Raw genomic sequence first — 24,514 nt, 5'->3', positions numbered from 1 at the left:
GTTATGCTCGGTTTCCATTATTTTTTGACAAATGTTAAGTTATGTATCTCACCTGCAGGTGTTTGTGTGTCTGACTTGTGCGAAGACAATAGAAAAGTGAACATTCTTAATAATCGCAGAGACCAAAGATAGTTGTAGTTCATTCTTTATTATATTTTCTTTACATTTTTATTCATACATGTGTATTCATAAATATATTCATTAACATACTCCTTTAACATAAATCTTTCGCTCATATATTCTTTATATGTTATATATATATATAAAACATTTTTTACTTTACATAAGTGTTGATGTTTTGTGCTGATTTTACATTGATTTATCCTAATGTTTTGCTTTTGTTGTAAGCGATCATGTTCAAGCTTCCACATAAATCATCTCTGAAACACACAAATGAATCGATTTGACAATATCGCTGTACTATGAGACAAGAATACACAACTACATCAAAATGTGTATCTCCACTTCAGTAAATAAATATATTTAGAAACATTTAGTTTATTAAAGGATCATTTCAGCAGATCACTGTTTTTCATGATGAATTAAGATGTAAATTACTTTAAATAAAACCATTAATATACCAAATACAGCTTTAATGTTTATTCCATTACCATCACCTTGTGTGATTCATGTGTTGGTGTGTGTTATTGAGTGTTAATCATGTTGAGAAGCTTTGTGGATCTTCAGTTTGTTTGGTCTGGAAAATTCTGTGAATGTCCTATATAGAAGACATGTAATCATAATTAATAAAAACATAATTCTTAACTTCATTTGTTATTTTTTACATATTTACAGTAAATATCAAATTTTTCTGTCCTGTGTAGACTTATTTCCGATTGAAACAGGAAGTTTGCGTGGAACATGGAATAAAAGCCACAACATTTTCTGAAAATGTTTCAAATGGATGTTTTAATGTAAGCAGAATTAAGGCCTGATATACTCACAGCAAAGTTATTTTTCATTCTTCGCTTTGGGGTAAAACAAGGTTCAAAACACGTGACCAGCGATATACTGTTAGCGAACATCTGATGCATCAGAATATTCAAATATGTGCTGCACGTTTTTCTCTTAATGACAAAATATACACGTTTAAAAAAATTTAGAAAACAGCAACATTTTAATAAAGCATAAGAATAGCATTTTGCTTTTGCGGAAGGTTCGCTTTAGCAAGCTGTTTTGAACTCCCCAAACGAACTTTGTTTCGGCCTAATTTTGTTCGAAATGACGTCACATCAGTTCGTTCTTAAATTCTGCTTGAAGTTTAACGGGGACTTAGTGCCTGAAATCTTCTATGTTAAGATCATTCAATCATTAAAATACATTTTTGATGTATGTGTGTGAGATCACATGTTTGTGTGTTATACTCACAGGAAGCAGGTACTGTGAGGATCCTTCTATTAGATCCTGCAGAAAGGGATGCTGGGAAAGTGTGGAGAAAGCAATCTTCTCCTCATCCTTAAAACCCAACTCCTTAAACACCTTCAGCAGCTCCTGAACACACGACAACACATTAAATACAGTCATGTGGAGACTCACAATCATCTGCTGATCTACAGAACCACAGATTAGGTTAATCTGTTTTAAAAATGAGAGAAAAACATTCCAGTGACACAAAGATTTCACAAATAGCTCTACATTTATGAAACTATTATGAGAGTGACTAACACATGCACACTGTTGGCTATGGTTAATAACTGTTAGCTATGTTTGTGGATTTGTTAAAGGTCCCCTGACATGAAATTTTCACTTTCTGAGGTTTTTTAACATTAATATGAGTTCCCCTAACCTGTATATGGTCCCCCAGTGGCAAGAAATTTCAATCGGTGTAAACCGAGCTTTGGCTATCTTTCTCTGCCTTTGAGAAAATGAAAGCTCAGACGAGCTGATCTTGAATCTCCTCCGTATGACGTCATACGGAGGAAAGGTAACCTCCCCTTTCTCTGCTTTGCCCGCCCAGAGAATTTGGCTCGCCCATGAGAAAATGAGCTAGGAAGTACGAACGTGCGAGCGCGATTTGAGTTTTTCCCTCGAGAGATATCATGGCTTGCAAACGAGCGAAGGTATTTTTTAGTTCCTTCATCCGAGCCTCTAAAGAATCAATGGATTAATTTTATTTTCTCTGGAAATGCGCCGACACAACTTCCCAAAGTTTTGTATGGTCCAAACATTTCACCGACGACTGTTTCCTCAACTTGGGCCAATACAGATCCGGCCTCGATGAACGTCTGAAAATAAGTCGATCGAGCTACCAAGCAACACTTTCTGATGTGTAGCTCATTGTTCAAGTTCAGACAGGTAATCTTTCTCTCAAAATCGTTCAATACGGTTTATGCATCAGTCAAGCCAGGGACTAAAATATCAACTTCACATTGTTTCTTTTAGTAGGATGAAAAAAATCTTATTTAAATTGTGAACAAATTATACAGAAAGCGATTAAAGAACAATCTTTCCACACAGCGCGAGTTTATCTGGACAACTCGTTATGAAATCAATGACGCACGTTACACTGCACAACGAAGCTCTTACTGTATTTACAGCATCGTGTTTGCATTGGGGAAAGCAGAGAGAGTGCAGAAACTGCTTTGCAATGATTAGATCTTTATTCTCACGATCAACACACTGTCATCTGCTCAATGCTCATCACGGCAACATTTTATGTGATGGGAATAGATCTAAATACTTTAAAAACTTCTCACGATTCGTTAATCCCGATAGCTGTAATAGTAAAAACGTATAATAGCTGTAGTAAAAGTATTCGAGAGAGTTTCACATGTAATATGTAGCTATTTCATATGCAAGCATGTCAGCCAATCACAGCAGTGGCCGCGGTTACACTGAATCCCACAGCAGACACGCCCCTTCAAACAGAGCGTTCAAATCAGGCTAGGAAAAATGCCTTTTATTTCTAAATTATGACTATTTTTGATCTAAAAAAACATACTAACATTATAAGGGCAACCCAGGAAACATTATAAAATAACCCCATGTTAGGGGACCTTTAAGTATTTTTGCCATCTTGCTTGCTATTTTAAATGGAAAAGTTTATCATTTGTTTATATTTTGAATTAAAATAGTTGAAATGAAATGGGGTTTGAGTTGGGCTGATGGATCTTTATAGGTTTGGATCAGAGCTGTTCGGTTCTACCTCTCTGAATTCATCTCTGCTCCTGCGGTTCGGCTGGAATCGGTTCAGATGTGAAGAGACGTGATCGTCTCCACGACTCAGAACTCTGAGCACATCATCAACGGACACGCCCACTTCATCAGACTCCTCCCCTCTCTCCTCCTCTTCATCAGGCTCCTCCCCTCTCTCCTCCTCTTCATCAGCCTCGACTCCAGCGCCCTCCAAATACGGCACAGACTACAGCAGGAACAGTGTTTTAAACCATGAAAGCAATTAATGGATTATTTTTGCACATTACAGTAACGACAAGTAGAAAACAATACGCATTTACATTTAATTATTTAGCAGACGCTTTTGTCCATAGCGATTTACTTTACATTTTCTTTCTTTTGATTTTGGTGTAAAATGTGACCCAAACAAGCTATTGACAGGTTTTGTGAAATTCACCAACAAACTCATCAGCTCAGAGTGTTAAATGTGTCATACTGAGTGTGTTTGCGCTTGTACAGTTATCTTTGTGAGGACCAGTTTAAGTTGTAGACCATCGGAGTGAGAACAAAGACTAAAGTGAGGACGTTTTGGCCAGTTCTAACTTTCTGACGCCCTAGGGCTGTTTGAGAGTTAAGACTTGGTTTTAGAGTTAAGGTTAGGCAATTAGTTATGATAATTAAGGTTAGGGTAAAGGGATAGTGATTGCATTATATAAATGAATATCCTCACATTGATAGCCATACAAATGTGTGTGTGTGTACCTGTGTAAGTGGGCTGGTGTGTTTATAGTGCAGTGTGTGTCCGATCACGAGGCCCAGCGCTCTGGTGAAGCCCTGAGCCGGTTCAGGATGACAGCAGAAATACAGCAGCAAGCTCAGATAGTCCAGCATCAGTGGAGAGGAGTGTGAGCTCGCAAACAGACTGAAGAAAAACTACACACATAAAGAAGGGGAAAAACACATGCATGTTCATACACAGATTACTGTATATGTTCAGAACATCAAAGAGTCTCAAATTTTAAACCAATCAATGTTAATGCATTTACTGTATCCAGTGATGTTCAAACTGTTCAAAGCATTAAAGGGGTCAGACAAATCACGAGGAATCAACTTTCAGAGCTTCAGAAGTGTCCTCCTCAAAAAGGCCATTTATTGAAAAATAACTCTTTCTGATCTTCAGCACCTCAGATGGATCCCAAAAGCTGAAATCTATTTTAACAAGTTTCTAACAGTTTGAGAGGCACGTCAATGCAGATTGTTTTCGAATTTTTCAAAATGTAAAAAAAAAGCAGGAAAAACCATAAATAATAATAATATGAACCCTTTTAAAGTTGTCAAAATCCTTCATGTTGCATTACCTTCTTAAGGTTGGCTAGTCTGTCGTAGGGCAGAGGTTCAGTCGGGTCATCCGGGACAGGAAGATCTCTTTCACTGGGAAACCACAGTTCAACCTGATCATAGAACAAAACAGATGTTGTCAAAAGGATTGAATTACTGTATGGACATGTGTTTGTGTATAGATCTGTGTTGTTTAATATGACCGTTGCAGTGATGTTCTGTGAAATGAGCATGAGCGTAATAGACCTGTGTGTATTGTTCTCGTGTGATGAGTCCAGTTCCTGCAGTGTCGATGGCTCTGAAGCGCTGGAGGGTTTTTAACAGCTCAGTCTGAGAGGGAAACGGCCACGGCAGAGCAGCGCTGAGCAGGAACTGACGCCAGTCCAACATCTCAGAGTCCTGAGCTAATACACACACCAGCTCATCTACCTACACACACACAATAGCACATACACTGTCAAATGGACTTGTCTGTAAGGCATCGTCTCATTTGACATGATTTGTTTTTGTTTATTACGATGTCTTAACATCGATGATCTTAAAATTGTGTTTTCTTCATGTATTGTCTTTAGTTTAAAGCTCTCCCAAACTCATTTTTTATGCATCTTTAATTTATGATTTCAGCTAAAAATATTGTTGATATTGGTTACTATAATTTGACATTTAAGAATATAACCAGATCAGAATTTATAGTCTAAATTTATAGATTGCTTGACAGCACTTTTTTTTTTCCTGTTTGGACACATTTCCTATTGAAGCAGGAAGTTGAGGAGAAAACAGTAAAAATAAGGCCTTGTCTACAATGAAGACACTCTCAAAATGAATAAATTCCAGCCACTTCCCTCTTAAAGTTACCATGACATTAAAATTGACAATTCTTATTTTTATGGGATATTGCACTGTTTATTATAAATTTATTGTGCACATAATTATTTTTAAATTCAAATTAAGTACCGCCCTAAATTCTCTCTAGTTGGAGGAGCTGTTTTACTTGGATATACGTCACATTAGGGAACAAAAGACACAATTTTTCGTTTTATGTAGACTTTAAGCAAAGTTATGTTGGGAGAGAAAATTAAGTATGAGTGTTTGCAACCAAAGACTCTGCTAGTCCGAGACGGAGGTGTTTGAGTGAAGATGTACCTGTGAGGGAGTGATATGCATCCAGGGCTCAGGCAGGACATCACCACCCATATGAGGAGAGCTTAATTCATGCAGAATTTCAGTCAACTCATTACTGCACAGCAGACCTAAACACACAACACAATAAAGTTAATAACTTCAACTGAAACATATCCAGATCAGTTCTGCTTAGTTCTGTTTAACTCTTATTCTGTTCATTCAGTTTAGCACACAATTTTAAAGGAATTGTTCAATCAAAAAACAAGTAAATGAACAATCCCTGGCATGTTAGTTTGACATTTGTGTAGTAACGCTGATTCTGACCAGTCGGGGCGGTCTTGCCCAGCTGAGCACAGAGGACGGTCAGCTGTTGGACTGTGAGAGTGCTGTTTTTGGGCTGTTCCAGCAGGGATCTGCGTGGAGCGGATGCTGGACTCGCCACCACACGTGTGTCTCCATCCACACAGAAATCAGCGCTCTGCAGCACGAGCTCATGATGGATCTGAACTGCATTCTCAATGTGCTTCCGCACAAACTCTGTCAGCTGGTCGATACTAGAAACACATGCAAACATATTATCCACATATACATGTGTACAGTATGACATCTATCTATCTATCTATCTATCTATCTATCTATCTATCTATCTATCTATCTATCTATCTATCTATCTATCTATCTATCTATCTATCTATCTATCTATCTATCTGTTTTCTTTTTCTTTCATGCAACAGAAGGAAATATAAAGTATTAAAAACACCCTACTGGTCAAAAGTTTGGAATAATAATAATGAAATAAAATTTAAATGTTTTTAAAATAAGTCTGGCTTCATTTGATCAAAAATACAGTAAACAGAAATATAGTGAAATATTACTACAATTTCTATTTCACATGATCCATAAGAGACTTCTAGCAAAAACAAAAAAGATCTAAATAAAATATTATTCCAAACTTTTGACCAATAGTGTATAGCTTAAGTATATTTAAAATATTAAAAATAATTTGACTAAGAACTTATATTGCAAATAAGATTTATACATCATGGTATTTGTCATACTAAATGTTTTGCTAATCTTAATTTATCAGTCAATTTATTTAGCAAAATATAATCTTTTTGCTTTATATTGTGGTTTTGGGAGTGACATACGACCCGTTTATTTGAGATATTCAGCCATTTAGAAGTGCATTCATCATTCATCTCTGCAGCTAAATGGATTACAATCCTCTCCTGATCTGCGTCCTCCTCCTCTCACCTGTTGATCTCAGACAGAAAGCGAGCTCCCAGCCACTCCTCCATGTTCCTGTAGACCTGCTCCGCTCTCTGCTGAAGACTGCTCACGTTTCTCAGCGCATGAGCCTTCACCAGATCCAAACGCAGCTTCACCGCATGTTCTGCACACAAACACAGCACATTCTTACTGTTTACACATCGCACACACACAAACATCCAGAAGCTCTGTACTGTTGATATACACAAGCACAACAGACACCATGAGACAATGTCGGCCAATAGCTCACGGCGTACCTTCACGTTTCAGTGCGGCTGTGAACTCCAGTTTGATTCTCTTCCTCTCTGCCTTCCTCTTGACCTCCTCGGGGTTCTTCACCACTGAGGGCTGAGGACTGGGCTCCTGAGGAGGGGTGGGAGCACCTAAAACAACACACACCAGAATGTCAACACACACCAGTGCTGAAACTCATACGCATGATGGAGTGGAGGGTCTTCACCTTTCTTTTTCCCTGCTTTCTTACTGTCCGTAGCAGAGTTTGAAGTCTGCACTGTCTGTGGTGTCTCTATCGGCTTCTGTTCTTCATCACCTTCCTCTTCTCGCTGCTGCGTCTCTGCCAACACCTGACACACAGTTGTGTGCAAACACACGTGAAGGAGACAGATATGCCGGCACAGGTGAGTATATCATCATTTCACAACTCATAGCTTATCCAAACAGAATCTATCGTTTTTGTTAAATAAATTATGAAATGTCTAAAATAATCAACATTATAATGAAACATTAATGAAAAATATACAATAAGTCTCTTCTGCTCACCATGGCTGAATTGATTTAATCAAAAATACAGTAAAACAGTAATGTTGTGAAATATTTATAATTTATTCCTGTGATCAAAGCTGAATTTTCAGCATCATTACTCCAGTCTTCAGTGTCACATGATCCTTCAGAAATCATTCTAATATGCTGATTTTCTGCTCAAGAAACATTTCTGATTATTATCAAAGTTGGAAAAGTTGTGCTGCTTAATATTTTTGTGGAAACTATGACACATTCTGATGATCAGAAAGTTTAAAAAAACAGCATTTATTTGAAATAGAATTTTATTTTGTAACAATGTAAATGTCAATTTCATTTTTGATCAATCTTTGAGGAATAAAGTATTAATTTATTTTTAAAAATTCTTACTGACCCCAAACTGTTAAACAGTAGTGTTTATGAACAATTTATTCAAATTAGTAACCAACATTATAGAAATGACTAAATTAAAAATAGCTGTTTTTCAGTTTTTAATGTGATTATGAATTCTTTGATGCACTTTTGATTTTCTAGATTTTTTTCTTCTCTGTTACAGCATATCGTATGTATAAACAAATGTACACAGTAACAATTTTTTTTCCAATCAAATTATAGATTATCTACCCATCTGCATTTTGACTCAATTTCTACATATTTACAGATTTTTAATTGATTTGAGTTCCCAAAACTGTCTACAAAGACACTGCCTACTCGAACCTGATGTAGTTCAGAGGAATACTTGCCTTAACTGAAAGATGCTGAAGGTTTTTTTTTTTTTTTGCAAGCATTTGTCTGTCAGAAGATGTAAATCAGTAATGGCAAATATGGCCCATATTTTTAAGCTCAACAGCAAAAAGATGATAATACATTTCTAATAAGCAACACACCATGGTCCTGACGGCGGTGAGTGCGGTCTGGAAGAACTCCTGCAGGAGTTTCTCATCGGGATGGTGGAAAACCTCAGAAGTGGGAGATCTGCAGGAAACCAACGGAAACCTGACAGCACAAACATATCCAGTTATTCAACAAACATGCTTATTTTTTAAACAAACACAAAGACAAAAATTTTAAGCACACATACACTTTAACTTTCTTCTTGTCCTCCATTTCACAGTCTTTTTCTTCAGCACTCTTTACAGGTTTTTCTAACAGGGCAGGGCCAGAGCTGAAATAAGAATGTATAATATTTGAACACACCAAACATCAGGTCTCTCAGTGTGGTCTCTTAGAGTCTATCTAAATTTCTTTACAGTAAAAAAACAATGCATACGTTTTATCATGAAAACATTTAGCTCTGCAAGTGGTGACCAGGTATCACCTCTGAAATAAAACTCGTGGTAGTATGATAAAAATGTTAATTCAGTTTCCATTTGTCACACTGGAATAAAATAAAAGCACACTGCATTTTGGGATACAATATTCCACACACTATGCTTTGTTTTATACTGGACATGTTGGCATATAGGTAAAAATTTGCATGCATACTGCAAAACTAGTATATGTTATTCTAAACACAGCAATAAAGTCATACATTATGAGACAGACAGATGGACAACTGCAGTAGCTTGGTTGGCATAAGATATATAGTCCTGTAATGTCTGTGACATGATGATAAATCATGATGTGTAATGCTTCTTTTTACATTTTTGACTCCTCTTGCTCGACATGCTCCTCTGCAGTGATGTCAAGCAATGGGACGCGAGTGAAGCCACGTGTGGATTCGGGAAATGCAGATTTACACATCGCTGAATAGTAATCTCTCAGCAGACACAGGGAGTCTTGAAAGCGGCCCACTTCAATCTGTACACACACACACACACACACACACACACACACACACACAGAACAATTAGACTTCAAACTCATCCAAGGCAGTTTTGTGATGTTAGAGGAGTGTGTGTGTGTGTGTGTGTGTGTTACCTGCATTAATGCAGAATATTGGTTGATTAGTACAGCAGTGTGATCGTCTAACCAGCCATCATCAATGACTCCTGCTCTCTCCTGCTCCGCCTCTTCCTTGCGTTTATCACAGATGTCCCACAGACGCTCACGCAAGTCCTGCACAAGATGAAAACACACACTGATTAGAATGAAAGTTTGAACTTTTTTTTTTTTTTGCGACAAATATTTATTTGTGGCTAATTTGTCATATCCCTGCTGCAAACAAATGCTCACTGAATTTTTTTTTTTTTTTTTATTGCACCAAAACTTTTGCATCTGCGAACATTTTGCACTACTGCTTGTTGACTTTATTTTTCATCAAATAAAATGAAGTTTTTTTTTTTTTTGGTTTTTAACATGTAACATCAAAACTACTGAAATACTTGAAAAACATTGAACATAGATAGGTTTAAATGAAACTCGCACAAAAAAATAAATATTTTAAAATGTATATCCTTGTTTTATTACTGCAAATAAATATACGGCAAATATCACACAAAATACATGATTTATGGTTTTGTACATCTGTGTTTTCTGTGCTGAAATGTAGCATGTTTTTTTGCCTGAGAAAATACAAACTTGCAGAAACGTCTTTTTTTACGAGTTACACTACAAAAATGATTTTCTAACCAAGTTTTTTAGTCTTGTCTTTCAGTACACATTCTTAAATCAAGATACACTGACTTGAGAAGCAAAATGACAAGATATTGGGTCTTCTGAAATATGTATGAAAATTAAGTGATTTTATACTCAATACGAGAAAGCAAATCTGTCAATAGGGTACAAATTAAATGTAGTTCAAAGCGAAAACAAGTTTATTTTTCTTCACTTGTTTTAAGCATAAAGTCTTTATATCTGATGTCATTTTTCTTTTCAAATAAATGTATCTTGTTTTCCAGTACATATATCTAAACATTCTTAAATCAAGACAAAAATACTGATTTTTTTGCAGGTCAGGAGTGTCTCACATCCAGTCTTTGATGGAGCTCTCCTTTGGTCTCCTCATCCTCTCTGATGTTGTCAGAAACGCTGTTATAAACGTGCAGCCATGCGCTTACAAACTCCTGCTTCAGATCCGGCTTCTGTAGGTACTGCCTGAAGTTCTCCCTGAAACACAAACACTCAAGACACGTCATACACTCACACACACACATTCACAGAGCCTCACGTCACACACAGGCGAGCGCAGTTCTCTCACCGGGTGTTGTAGAGGTGGTGAATGATGAGCTGGCGTTCACCGCGGAGGTTCTGCATCACTGTTTTGACGTTAGTCACATATGAAATACAGACCGTCTCCCAGTACGGAACAAGATACTTTGGAATCTCCTGCAAAAAGATGAACATAAGAGAAAAACACAAAAACTGACATGATATAAATGGATCATTTAATACTTTTTATCAGTTCAGTTGTTCACAACCATTGTACGCCTTCTATACAGTCTTAGATGTTCTGTATTAAATTTCTGTTTAAAATAAATGTTGTCCTTCTGAACTTTCTATTCATCAAAAATCCTTAAATAAATGTATCATGATTTCTTCAAATATATTAAGCAGCACAACTGTTTTCAACATTGATAATAATCAGAAATATTTATTGAGAAGCAAATATTGGAATGATTTCTCAAGGATCATGTGACACTGAAGACTAGAGTAATGATGCTGAAAATTCAGCTTTTGCTCATTTATTTAAAAAAAATTTATAATATTTCACAATATTCATTTTTTTTACTGTATTTTTTACAAAGTAAATGCAGCTTTGAGCTTAAGAGACTTATTTCAAAAACATTTCAAAATAAATCTTATCGACTCCAACAATTTGAACAGTAGTGTATATCAGTTTGATATCAGAAAATCAGTGTTATTTCTCTAGCTTAATTGGAATTCTCTTTTTGGAGAATTTGAAGAAGTTTTGAGTTGATTTTGGTGGTGTGAACTTGCCTTTAAAGTAGCATACAACTCTTTCAGAATATTATTTCCCTCATAATATAACTCTTTTAAGAGACTTTAAGAGTCATACCAACTTGAGTATCAAACTGATAAAAAAAAAAAAGCAAACTAGATAAGTGTAATGGCTCTCCATCTGATATTCCAAATCAAACAGACTCTTTGAATGTAATTTTTCCATGTTTAATGGAAGCATCTGCCAGTCTTTTGAGAGAATGTGTGATGTGTGTGTGTGTGTGCCTTGGGTAAGGGTTCCTCCACATAGACCCTTCCAGCAGATTTTGGGGTCGCTGGTGAAGACTTCGCAGAGCAGGCACTTTCTGGACGGCTGTGTTTGAGTGAGGAAGACATTTTCCTGGAGTGACCCAGAGCTGCTTCTATGGGTCAGGGCAGAGAGCACACTTCACTAGAGATGCATTTACACAAGGTGCAAATCAATAATGTTAAAGTTGTAGGTAGAAGAATGGAAAATGTTCAAGTCTACAACATGTTTGAACAAGTCTGTACCAATTAAAACTGAATTAATAGCAGAAAATTGTAGAGAAGAGAAGATAGTTTATACCTTTTAGCAAGTGAAATGCCTTTTAGTATAATTGTAATATACCTTTTTCAACAGAATCCATAGAGTCCATCAGAACAGTCTCCACGTTTTTGAAGAGAGTTTCCTCATCTACATCTGCTGTGATTTTTACAAGAATATTCTGCCGATCACCAAACCATTTCTCCAGTTTGGGCCATGTGTCATGGAACCCACTAATTCTATTAAAAAATCCATAACAGAAAACTATATTATGACCATTTTGTGCTTTTAAAAAATCTTTAAAAAAATCAGAAAGTCACAATATTGTTTCTCCATAATATGACATTTTTTCAGGTGAAATAGCATTCAATGAAAAGAAAAAATGTAGGATGGAACTTCACTTTATCCATCGGGATTTGCCTGGATCATGTAATGTTAATCTATTTAACTGGATTACTTTTACTTTACAAAATCAAGCTTGTTATCTTTCCAACTGTAATTGTGTGTAATGTGTATGTGTATATATATATATATATATATATATATATATATATATATATATGATGAAAATATTTCCCATGTACTGAAAACAACCACCGCACGTTTTCACACACCTGTGCTGCATCTGTTTTGTCCCCAGGCTTTTGTCATCAGATAAGGATGCTGGATCTTGTGTGTCCAGATCTGTCATACTTGTTTTTTCGTCTAGACCATCACTGCTTTCTCTCTCCTGCCCTCTGCTCTCCCCGTCTACTAATAAGTGGAGATAGCACAGCTTATTCCATACTAAAAACAACAATGTCTGTCATGTTGTTGAAGTTGATAATATCTGGCATTTCAATCTGCATAAACTCACCATCCTGGATCGCGGCTCGCTGCAGAACCTGCTCATCTGACACGTCTAACAGCACCACTACGTCCAGTGCAGGGGAGGGTGAACTCGGATCTTTAGGAGCGTTTTTATCTGTGGATAAGCTGCTTTGTGTTTTTGTCTCAGTCACATCAGGTTCTGTCCCGTTCAGAGCTTTCTCCAGCATCTGAGCCTGACTGATGTCCACTGGGAACCCGTCAAGAATCCAGCCACTATCAGCAGGGATGTTCCTGAACAACACAGCAGGAGGGAATCAAACTGGTTTTAAAGAACTAGACTATCTACAAGTCAAGTCAGGTCAAATTTATTTATCTATAGCACTTTTTATAATATGCATTGCTTCAAAGCAAATTTTTAGAAAATCGTGATGTTAGTGTTTATAACATCTTATTATTATAGTTGTGGTGTAGACTCTGCTATTCTTTTATATTTAGAATGATTTTTAGAAGTATATCTTTATCGTTCAAGGTAGCCCTTGGTGTGAACGAACTTCATGCCTTATAGTTGTATTTAGCATATTAAAGCTGGGTGAGTTTACATTTTACGACGATACGTGCAATCAAGCCATTGAGATTTGCTATATCGGCCTATACGAGAATACTGTATGTATGCGGATGAAGTTGGACATACTTTTGTATCCAACTTTATATATAGAGCTGTGCAATAATATAGTTTACATTGATTTTCCAACGATATAACAATCTAGCAGTAGAGATTTACTATATACACATTATGTATAGCACATCCTGGTGACACGTTCCAGAGTCAACATATTTACTTGATCTTGGAACAACATTCCTGTCCAAAAATGTAGTAACCATAAGCCTAACCCTACCCATAAGTTATCCCTAAAATCAGAGGGAAATGATAGTGAATAACACTGACGTAGAAGCACCTAACCCTGGTTGTGAGCCTAAACTTGACATAAACTGTAAACTTTTCCCTCAAATCTGATTGGTTGATTGGAATGTTGTTCCAGGATCAACAAATATGTTGATCAAAGAACATGTTTCACTTGGTGAAATCAGGTTCTGCATAGTATACACTTATAGTAGTTGTATAATTCATTATTAAATTGTTAATTAATTGACCAAAGGAAATTAAAAAACTAAATAAAAGCTTTTCATGTGCACTCACATGAGTACAGTACAGTGACCACCATGATCACATGACCAGCTGAACTGAACTCAATTTATATCAGTTGACTAACTGCACTTATGCACATAGAATTGTCATCTCATCCTAAATAAGGGACATTTGAAATGTTTTGCAGAATAAATAACTATTTAAATCAGAATTCTGGGATTAACGAGTCAGAATCAAATATTCCAGAGAGTGTTGTGTAGTAATGTAATATACAGTAAATTAAACGTTTTATTTTAACTTGTGCAAAAAAAACAAACGTGAAGTCAGAAAATAAGCATTATTTATAAATAAGCATTACAGCTCTTTACCTGATAGCATCCACTATGATGTCGACCAGAAGTTGATCAGGAACAGCTTTGCCCGTCCTAAGAGCGTTCTCTACCGCTGCACCACACTGCGCTCGCAACGACCACTGCACAACACAGCACTGAGCATCATGAACCATATCAAAGCGCTTAATGCTGCTAATACAGAGAGTTTATGTGGAGAGCGGCTATGCGTTTGCTTTTACTTGTTCTTTATCTTCTTTTTCGTGAAGTCCGGATGTCTCCTGCGGTCCTGATGTGTGAGACAGAAGAGTCGATTACTATTGGAACTTCAGTGAGCATTTCTATAGTAAATAACGTCATAATTCTTTTTAAACCTTATCTTTATTGGGTTTTTGGGTTTAGTATAGAGCATTTATAGAGAACCAAATAACTAATACACAGTTAAATTAATGGGAAAAAAGGAAATAAATGTACATGATACATACATGATACATAAACAATATTATAAATGTATAATTTATTCTTGTGTTCAAAGCTGACTTTCTAGCATCATTACTCCAGTCTTCAGTGTCACATGATCCTTCAGAAATCATTCTAATCATTCAAGAAACATTTCTTATTATCAATGTTGAAAACAGTTGAGCTGCTTCATATTTTTGTGGAAACCGTGATATATTTTTTTCAGGATTCTTTGATGAAGGCTGTGTTCGAAATCGCCCCCTATATTCTCATTTACTATTCCCTACTTTACTCCACTTGAAGGAGTGAATGAAAACGAGTGAGTGAATTCGGACACTGAGTGTGCCAGAACTAAAAGTTTTGCATAGTTTGTGCTTGCTGTTTAATAATCATTTGAAGCTAAGCAAACTGGCAGCTCCAGTAGTAAGATGAAAATAATTATTTTGAACTCTGTCATGGAAACCATCATGTATAAACCTTAATTAAAAAAGATTTATAATTAATTAAAAAGCCACATTAAACCAGCGGTTTGGAAAATGGATGGATGGATGATTCGGCTGTGAGCGCCATCTTTTGGCGAGACGCGGAAATTCATTCGGCGCAACCGTCACTGTTTATTTAAGTTTATTAGTTTATTTATCTAACCTTATTTAAGGGTATAGGGGCGATTTCAGACACAGCAGAAGAGAAAGAGAAAAAAACAGCATTTATTTGAAATCTAAATCTTTTGTAACATTAAATGTCTTTACTATCACTTTTAATCAACTATATGAATCCTTGATAAATAAAAGTATTCTTTCCCCCCCCCAAAAAATCTTACTGACCCCAAACTTTAGAATGATAGTGTAAATAATGTCAGTTTTAGAAGTTGTCTAATATTCTCACAAACCTGATTCTAGAGGAGAGGACGTCTCCTTCTGTTCATCTCTCTCAGGCTGCTCAACACCTTCTGTCGGAGAACCATTTCTCTCCAGGTTCTTCTGAGCAAGGCAAATACATGGTCAGCCCCAACACGGGAGACAAACAGTGTAAAATAATGAAGTAAATAAAATGTTTAATGTTTCTAATAAAGGTTTTGCTGAAAAATATGACCAGCTCTGTTGAGTTTCTACCTCAAGAAACTAAGAGTATTAACTTAAATACGATTTCCTGACCTGTGACGCTTTTTGGCTTTCAATCGCAGCCTGTTTTTCCTTCTGATAGTCTGATAGAGCATCCTGGATCAAAGCGTTGGCTGAGAGCACATGGATGCCAAGAACTGATTCCAAAGAGATTAACAAACAGCAAGTCAGGAAATTTAGTTAATACAGTCCTGATGTATCATACCACTTTTCCTTCCAGTACAGCTCTTACTATGGTGAAGCATCAACTCCTACCGTTGCTGATCCTGGTGAGGCAGGAGGTTTTGCCCGAGAGGGTTTTTCCCAGCATGCACGCTCTGATGGTGAAACGGGGAAACAGAGGAGGAGTGCTGGCACTGGGTCGGGCTATCATGCTCTGTAGACGACTCAACACATGATCCAGAATATCATTATTCACTGGTGAGGCTTGACTCTCCCCTTCTTCATCCAAAACCCACTCACCCATCATGGCCTGAAGTGAACAGACAGAAAAATACACATACATCATACTTGCACTGCAATGAAAATGAGTCTATCCCTCGACTGTTATTTCATAGGAAACAATTACATGGTTTTCAAGAGAATGAATGGTCAGAGATGATACTGTATGAACTCAAAATACTTACCACATACTCGTTGTAGTCTTGATTATTGAGTATTTGAAGCTTCTCCAGCTCAATGATCTGTTCTGGTGTGGGGTCAGTAGGGGTGGGCTGCACACTGGCCACTTCATACAGCGGCTTACCACTGAAAAACAGCTCCATCCACTCCTGCATCAGCTTCACTGGTATCAGACTGAGAAAGAGTGAAGAAGGCTGTTTTCTATACCATTTTTTGTCCACCATATTATTTCCTTACACACACTACCGTTCAAAAGTCTGGGGTCAGTACGAATTTTTATTATTATTATTATTTAGCAAGGATGTATTTGATGATCAACATGTAAGCATAAGTATTTTCAACATTAAAAATAATAAGGAAAGGATCTTGAGCAGAAAATGAGCGTGATTTATGAAGGGTCATGTGACACTGACGACTGATGCAAAGCTGAATTTTCAGCATCAATACTCCAAAGGAATGAATTAGATTTTAAAATATATTTATATAGAAAACCATCATTTTAATTTGAAATAATATTTCACAATATTACTGTTTTTACTATATTTGTGATAAAAAAAAGCCTTGGTGAGCATGAGAGACATCTTTCAAAAAGATTTAAAAAAAATTCTGACTCCACACTTTCATACAGTTGTGTCTATATAAAACAATTAAAACAAACTATGCTTTAATTTTTTTTTATAATGCACTAAGAAGTTATTGTACAAAGCACACTGAACTCTTTTAATTTTATTTCAAATAGCAAGAAAATGTTCATTTTTCATCATATGAGATTTTTAAACTCCATGACTGCTGTTTAGTAGAGTGATCAGGGACATAAATACTTGGATGTAAGAAGCCGATATTCTCCAGCTTTTGTAGCCAGGTCGACAATCTGTCCCAGAATTCCTCTGCTGATGTCGAAGTGCTTGCGATAGCGAGCCTGAACGCGCTCGGCGACTAGCTGTTTGTGTAGCTCATGCTCCATCCTGATCTGTTCACTACGCTCCAGACGTTCCTGTTGGGCGAGAACCTGGACGGCAGCAGTGATGGGACAATCATGATCAAAACCTCTCAAAACCCTTATGGGTTGTTTTGTTTATGTGTGTGTGTATATTCTCTCACAGCTTCTCTATCCAAGGCCTCTTGGAAGTCTCGAAGGCGGCGTTCCTGGTATTGTCTCTCTTGGAAGATCCGGTTTTGTCGAAGTACCTCTTTCTGCTGTTTTATTTGCATCAGCTGCACTGCGATCCTCTTCTCCTGCTGCGTCTGACGCATCAAACGACTGACCATCTGTTCCTCTCGCAATACCTCCTGCAGACAAATATCAACGCAAGAACCAGATATGATCAAGACGCACTGCTGGCAAAAACTTTGACACTTTATTGACATTCATACATTTTTAAGCGGGACATTTTTAAGCGGGACTTTAATGCATTCCTAACACAGCTGAAATTTAACTCTGTAAATCCTGACATGAATTAACAATAGAAAAATCTATTTCTTTTAATGGAATAGTTTATTGAACCTTTAGACAAAAAAAAAGTTTCCATGTGTTTTTTGAGTATCATTTTTGATACATCAGGCTTTTATGGCTCATATAATATAATATAGTGAGAATATTGAGCTCAAAAAACACCTCAAATTTATTCAAAAATATATATTTTGGTGCAGTTGCTGATATTTATATGAACAAAAAGGTACGGTAAGATGAAATTCCGAGATCTTTACAACAGTATATCAGATACATGAACTGCATATAAATATTCTCCCAATAATATGTCTTAGTAAGATGATGTTTCTTTCAATGCTTAGTTTTATGACCAAAGCTCTTTAGTTTTTGTTATGGGGGGGAAAACATATAATGCAATGACTATTGAGAGATGAACAAATAAACGTTCCTCAAAAGCCTGATGGATCACATTTGACACTCAATTTTAACATGATTTTTTATAAAAAATGATGTATGGATAATCAAGTAAACAGATGTTGCTTCAGTCCAGTAAGTGTTCATCTTGAAAAGTTACTAACAATATAAAAGTTTGCTTTATAAAGATTTTGATCATGTTGATAGTTTAAACTTTAGAGGCCTTAGAATCAAATTTGATGCAGAAGGCTTTATAGTGTTGAAATAAGCGACGCCATTGGTCACCTGCTGAGCCTCATGAACTTGGAGTTGTTCCATCAGAGCACGTCGTCTCCGCATCTCTCTCTGTTCCCGGGCAGCAGAGTCTTCCTCCAGATGCTGACGGATGTTCTCGATATACTCCTTGTTCCACTGCTCTTTGTCGCCTGTACTCATTGGCTGGGTCACACGGACACTGTAAATCCAGGTAAAGTTACATGTTACATCCCAGAGCTCACCTAATGAAGATAATATTTTCCAGTTTTGTGTTCAATAAGACTTAGACGGTCAGTGAACGGTATGTCAGCCTGCTGTGGGTAGCTTCTGTGTGTTTGTTTGATTGTATTCCTAGATTTTCCGCATAATGCAAACATACCCGAGTAAGGCTTCGCCGCCAGCTGGAGAAATCTTCTTCTGGTGCTTCTCAAACTGTTCTATCTCACGATGAACATGCTGAAAATCATACTTCATCTTAAAGGGTCACAATCAAATCTGGTCAAAACAATCTTTGACAATTCGTTAATTTTTTTTCAATATGAACTGTTATTATTCCAACATCTGTGTAATTTTTCCATCCCAAAATCAAAAAAGAAACAAGAAATTAACTTATGGTAATTCTCATTACTGTAATAAAAGATAATAAAAGAAATACAGCATTTACATGTATTTAAGCATCACAGTGCTGTACAGCAGGGTTATTTCAGTCATATTTATATACAAACAGTATACATATATTAATAGCTTTTATTTTTATATTTTCAGTTTTATTCATTCTTCAACTTAAACAAACATTAGAAATGTTGCCTTTGGGGAACTTACTGAAAGAAGTTTTTACATTTTTTTAAATCTAATATTCATACTTTATTTTATTTCCGCTTCATTTCAATTACCAAAAACAATTTTTAATAGTTGTAGTTAACAATAACAACTCTGATGTACTATATTACAATAACGAGAACTTAGGGCTGTAAACGTGCATAATTATCATGACAATAATGTCAAAAGTGCTGTTGCGTGTTGTTCACCTGAGCCTCTTGCTTTTTGCGAAACTGATGTTGTTTCTCAGAAGCTCTTGACGTGCGAGTGTGTGGAGGCTTCGGGATCTGGACTACAGCTGACTGAATCTGAATCATAATCTCATTCTGTTTTCTGCGTGCCTGCCGGTGCTGACAAACAACAAATCATATTATTATAACAGTTTCAGTCAACACTATTACATGCTGATTCGCCAACCATTAAAAAGTAAAACGCATTAATAAAAAATGTAGAAGTTCCTGGTTCATGCCTGTTTGATGCTACTGAATAATAGAGTTAAATGCATATATTGTCAAGCTGTGGTTTAGCTCTAGAAAGGCAGACCTTTTCAATGTCCTTGAGCCTCCTCTCCTCCTGGCGTTTGAGCCGGTCCTCTTCCTTCAGGAGTTCAGTCATGACCGAGCGCTTGTACATGTCCTGTCCTCTTTTATGGAAGCGGTTTGCGATCTTCTGCATCTTCAGATCCGCCTCACGCTTTACCACCGTCTTCAAGCGCTGTGAGACAAACATGAGACTCTTTTCTTTGGTCCTAAGGTTGCAGTGTTGGCAAAGCTAATCTAAACATGAAACTAACCAAGCTACCAATTATTACAAGATGACATATGCAGCCTACCACATTTGAACTAGATTTTAGTTAGATTTCTAGATTTTTCTCATCTAGATGCAATTGTATCTAATATTTTATTAGAAATAAATGCAATTCAGCATATTAGAATGATTTCTGAAGGATCATGTGACACTGAAGAATGGAGTAATGATGCTGAAAATTCAGCTTTGCATTACAGGAATAATTTTTTTTTTTTTATATATATTCAAATACAACACAATTATTTTAAATTGTAATAATATTTCACATTTTGTTCTGTTTTTACTGTATTTAGTGAACATAATAGACTTCTTTCAAAAATCATACAGACCCAAAACTTCAGAAAAGTAACCACTTATTCACTACTACACTACTAATTGAAGTTTATGATTATTATGAATAAGAAAATCTAAATGATAAATAGTGACATTACCACCTTTCTACTGAGAAATTGTGTTGTACACAACCATTCTGTGTACACAATTCATGTTAGGGATCTTTAATATATTTCAGGGCAATAAGTTGTGCCAAATAACCAGAAACTAATGACCACCCCTGAGAGAGGAGGACAGAAATGAATTGGTTTGACCTTGCAGTAACAGATCACCTCAGTATAGATGCTGTTCTCTATGCGGTGCAGACGGGCCGTGGCCACGGGCTTCATGACCTCCATGGCTGTGGCAGTGAGGCCTGATTTCTTCTTCTTCTGCAGAAGGATGTAGAGCTGGTAGAGCAGGTGTGTGGCCGCCCCATGTCTGCCCTGCATCACTGCTTTGGCATTGCCCAGGTCAAAGGGCACGCCTAGCAGCTGCAGCGTGGGCTCAATACGAGTGAAGTTATTCAGCTTCGCATTCGCCGTGCTGTGGAATAACACAAATACTAATAATTAAGATATCTATCTATCTATCTATCTATCTATCTATCTATCTATCTATCTATCTATCTATCTATCTATCTATCTATCTATGCAACATATGACCGTCTGTCTGTCTATCTATAGTATCTATGCTACATATGACCATCTTTCTGTCTGCCTATCTATCTAGATTCAAGACTCAAATAGTTTTATTCGCATGGTGAAAGAAATCTTTACATTGCCAAAGCATTAAAAACACTATATAATACTCTGTTTCCACTTGATTCTCTGTGCAGTGAGGACACAGTCGCTCTTCCTTCGACAGCCAGGTGTGTGTGTGTGTGTGTGTGTGTCTGTCTCTATGGCCTGTACATGCTCAGGACTTTTCTCAGTTTAGGGTCGCTCACTGTACTCAGGCATCCTGCCAATTCATATTTTCTGTTTAGGGCCGAATAGCATTACAATTTACTTTGTTTGGCTGTTGCGTCTGTCCAATGTTGTAGGTATTTTTCTTTTTGTGTTTTAATTATTTGGTTTGGTCTGGCTGGGTTTTTATTGTCAGTGTGTGACGTCAGCTCTAAGACCGATCGGCCGAGGGCGTTTTTCTCTGGCTTCAGCTCTTGGTATGTCAGGGCTTTGTGATGGAGGGTCTGTTCATCGCCATTTTTTAAGTGGGCATGGAATTGAATGGCTCTTTTTAAAATTATTATTGTAAGTGGGTATAATCCTAATTCTGCTCTGCAGGCATTATTTGGGGTTTTGAGCTGAACTCAAAGCAAGGTTTTGCACAACTCGGTCTGCAGTCTCTCTATTGGGTGTTTGTCCTGTTTAGTGAACTCTTGATCAGTGAATGGGCCCCAGACTGAGATGGTTCTCACTGCAGAACACGAAATCCAGGGGGAGGTGTTGGATCCAGATCCAACTCCTCCCATCTTACATAAACCTAAACCTACCCATCTCCGCCCCCTGATCCCTAACCCAACCCCTAATCCTACCCATCTCCACCCCCTGATCCCTAACCCAACCCCTAATCCTACCCATCTCCGCCCCCTGATCCCTAACCCCTAATCCTACCCATCTCCACCCCCTGATCCCTAACCCCACCCCTAATCCTACCCATCTCCACCCATTAGATCTGGATCCAACTCCACCCCCTGGATCTCATGTACTGCAATGAGGTGCTACTGCCCAGACTTCACACCCGTACAGCGCGATGGGCTCTATTATTGTTTTGATTATTTTTAGCCAGATTCTGATTGGGATGTCAATTTTGATATTTGTCTTAATAGCATAAAAATCTCTCCGTGCCTTGTATCTCAATTTGTTAACAGCTTTTTTTTTTAAATTTCCTGTGTTGCTAATATTTATGCCAAGGTAAGTGTAGTCCTGCGTATCTATCTGTCACACGTCTATCTATCTATCTATCTATCTATCTATCTATCTATCTATCTATCTATCTATCTATCTATCTATCTATCTATCTATCTCCATCTGTCTATCTATCCATCCATCCATCCATGGTATGAACATCCATCCATAAAAGGATGGATACATATACAAAATACATTTCATAAAAAATTAAACAATTTTAATATCTATATTTCTATCCATCCACCAATCACCTATTCAACAAATCAATCCATCCAGTCATCTATACCTGTTTTATCTATTTATCCATCCATCTAACTGTCTATCCATCAACACCTATTCATTCACCGAACCGGAAATAAACAGATGTACAAATGTAACATAAAATATACTTAAAATGTACATAAAATACAAACATTAAAATATGAAGGCCTATGTCCATCCATCTAACGTTTTACCTTTGTTTGGTGAACAGGTGGAAGTCCTCCTGCAGCTCATATCTGTTCAGGATCTCTCCTATCAAAAAACCGTTTGCAAAATCCCTGGCGAAGGAATACGGCTCTGCAAAATATTCATATGACATTAAGAAAAAAACGCGCAATTATTACTGATAGTTTAACTGATAAAATGACAAATTAGGTATAAATACACACGTTTAAGGACAGATCGTTAACTCGTTTGCTAACGGCTATTTCGTAACTTACCAACGACTTTTGACAGCTGGAGCTCTGAATTCAGCCACTGACAGATTATGTCTGACATTCTGAGAGCTTATTTTTCTTAAGGAAATTCAATAATGCCTATATATATCGGTTTTAGGAAAATCTAGACATGTGTGTAGTTTATGGATGACATTGTTTTGGGGAGTGTCTCGTTTTGGCTTAGTGTTGCCACAGTAACCAAACTGGCTGAGCACAAAGGTCCAACTACAATTCCCTGGTGGGATTCGTGGCAGAGAGTGGATGTACCATGTGACCGAAATTACCCAGACCTTTGTTGAAGTAGCCTATTTGTTGTCACGAAGTTCTTTTCTTTCGTTATTTGAAAAGCAGTTTTAAAATTCTATATTTTATTTTATTATTTAATTTAAATATAAGTACGTGTGTGTGTGTATATATATATACACACACACACACACACACACACACACATATATATATATATATATATATATATATATATATATATATATATATATATTGTGTGTGTATATACACAGACACACACACTTGTATATTTACTTGAATTTCTATACTATTTTGAAATGAACCGACAAATTTAAAATAAGGTTTAAAAAAAATCTAAGAAATTTCCATTTGAAAATCTGTAAGAAAAAGAAAAAATATTCTTTAATTCAATTGTGATCCTTTAGCTTTGGCTCCAAATAATCATACACATTTCTAAAAGTTTTATAATTTTATTTGGTTATTTATTAATGTACATGAATTAAAAATGTATCTGTATTTTCAAAATCGTCTGCCATATTGTTATTATTGCTGGTGGTTTGAAAATGCATCAATTTAGGCTATCTTTAATTATAACTTCTAAATATTACCGTCACCTCAGAAATAGTAAATTCTGTGTGTTTTATTGGTAATGGAGAAAGTCGATCATAATACCCCAGAAAAAAGACTGAGATTCATATAAGGACAGACCTGAAGGAACATGTCACTGAAGCATTAGGATGGAGCACCAATAAAACAAGAGAAGGCTGAAAGTTTCGGTGGGTTTATAGAGGTGAAAATGAGGACAACTGACCTATATCAGATGTTCCTCTGAATGTTCCTGCATTTACAAGCACTGCTGCCATCCCGTCTGGAGAAAACAAAAGCATTCTGCACATACTGATGATCAGGCTCATTTCACACTGGACTAGGGGTAAAAGGGGTATAGAGCTTCAGAAAAACATCACTAGGGGATTTACTGACAAAGAAAATATTACTGCACTTTCTAGCATACAGATTTCTCAATGCTATTACACGCAACGCAACGCCCAAAGGCAAAAATGCTCAAAGAAAAACAGTGTGGTTTATCTGGATTTATTGTCTATAATAATACAGAGTGCACAATATTC

At 36.7% G+C, this 24,514-nt stretch overlaps 1 protein-coding gene across 1 annotated transcript; it reads right to left on the bottom strand.

Moving 5' to 3' along the window:
- Positions 1 to 404: 404 nt before the first annotated feature.
- On the bottom strand, positions 405 to 23,324 carry spef2 (sperm flagellar 2). Its single transcript, XM_056254822.1, has 36 exons — positions 23,145 to 23,324; positions 22,899 to 23,001; positions 20,824 to 21,076; positions 19,955 to 20,125; positions 19,621 to 19,761; positions 18,972 to 19,048; positions 18,623 to 18,791; positions 17,596 to 17,784; positions 17,316 to 17,503; positions 16,500 to 16,668; positions 16,129 to 16,345; positions 15,907 to 16,010; positions 15,642 to 15,732; positions 14,536 to 14,582; positions 14,333 to 14,436; positions 12,864 to 13,108; positions 12,622 to 12,760; positions 12,092 to 12,246; positions 11,728 to 11,864; positions 10,742 to 10,869; positions 10,512 to 10,650; positions 9,523 to 9,660; positions 9,245 to 9,402; positions 8,684 to 8,767; positions 8,490 to 8,598; positions 7,304 to 7,427; positions 7,101 to 7,226; positions 6,829 to 6,967; positions 5,899 to 6,128; positions 5,596 to 5,702; positions 4,699 to 4,881; positions 4,473 to 4,565; positions 3,877 to 4,047; positions 3,146 to 3,361; positions 1,369 to 1,491; positions 405 to 718 (listed from the first exon to the last, which is right to left on the bottom strand). Exons 1-36 carry the CDS (start codon positions 23,200 to 23,202, stop codon positions 659 to 661), a joined length of 5,085 nt encoding a protein of 1,694 aa, XP_056110797.1. The 5' UTR covers positions 23,203 to 23,324; the 3' UTR covers positions 405 to 658.
- Positions 23,325 to 24,514: the final 1,190 nt, after the last annotated feature.

The sequence above is a fragment of the Rhinichthys klamathensis genome, unplaced genomic scaffold (genome assembly GCF_029890125.1).
Source record: "Rhinichthys klamathensis goyatoka isolate OS25496 unplaced genomic scaffold, OSU_Roscu_1.1 h1tg000114l_1, whole genome shotgun sequence".
Lineage (NCBI taxonomy): Eukaryota > Metazoa > Chordata > Actinopteri > Cypriniformes > Leuciscidae > Rhinichthys > Rhinichthys klamathensis.
Note: the sequence above shows the minus strand (reverse complement) of the source record. Positions and strands in the feature narration are given on the sequence as shown.

Coding starts and splice junctions, on each gene's coding strand:
- spef2 (XM_056254822.1), bottom strand. CDS start 23,202: ATGTCAGACATAATCTGTCAGTGGCTGAATTCAGAGCTCCAGCTGTCA. Junction 17,785..18,622: donor AAGTTCATGAGGCTCAGCAG/GTGACCAATGGC, acceptor ATTTGTCTGCAG/GAGGTATTGCGAGAGGAACA. Junction 6,968..7,100: donor AGCCGCACTGAAACGTGAAG/GTACGCCGTGAG, acceptor GTTTGTGTGCAG/AACATGCGGTGAAGCTGCGT.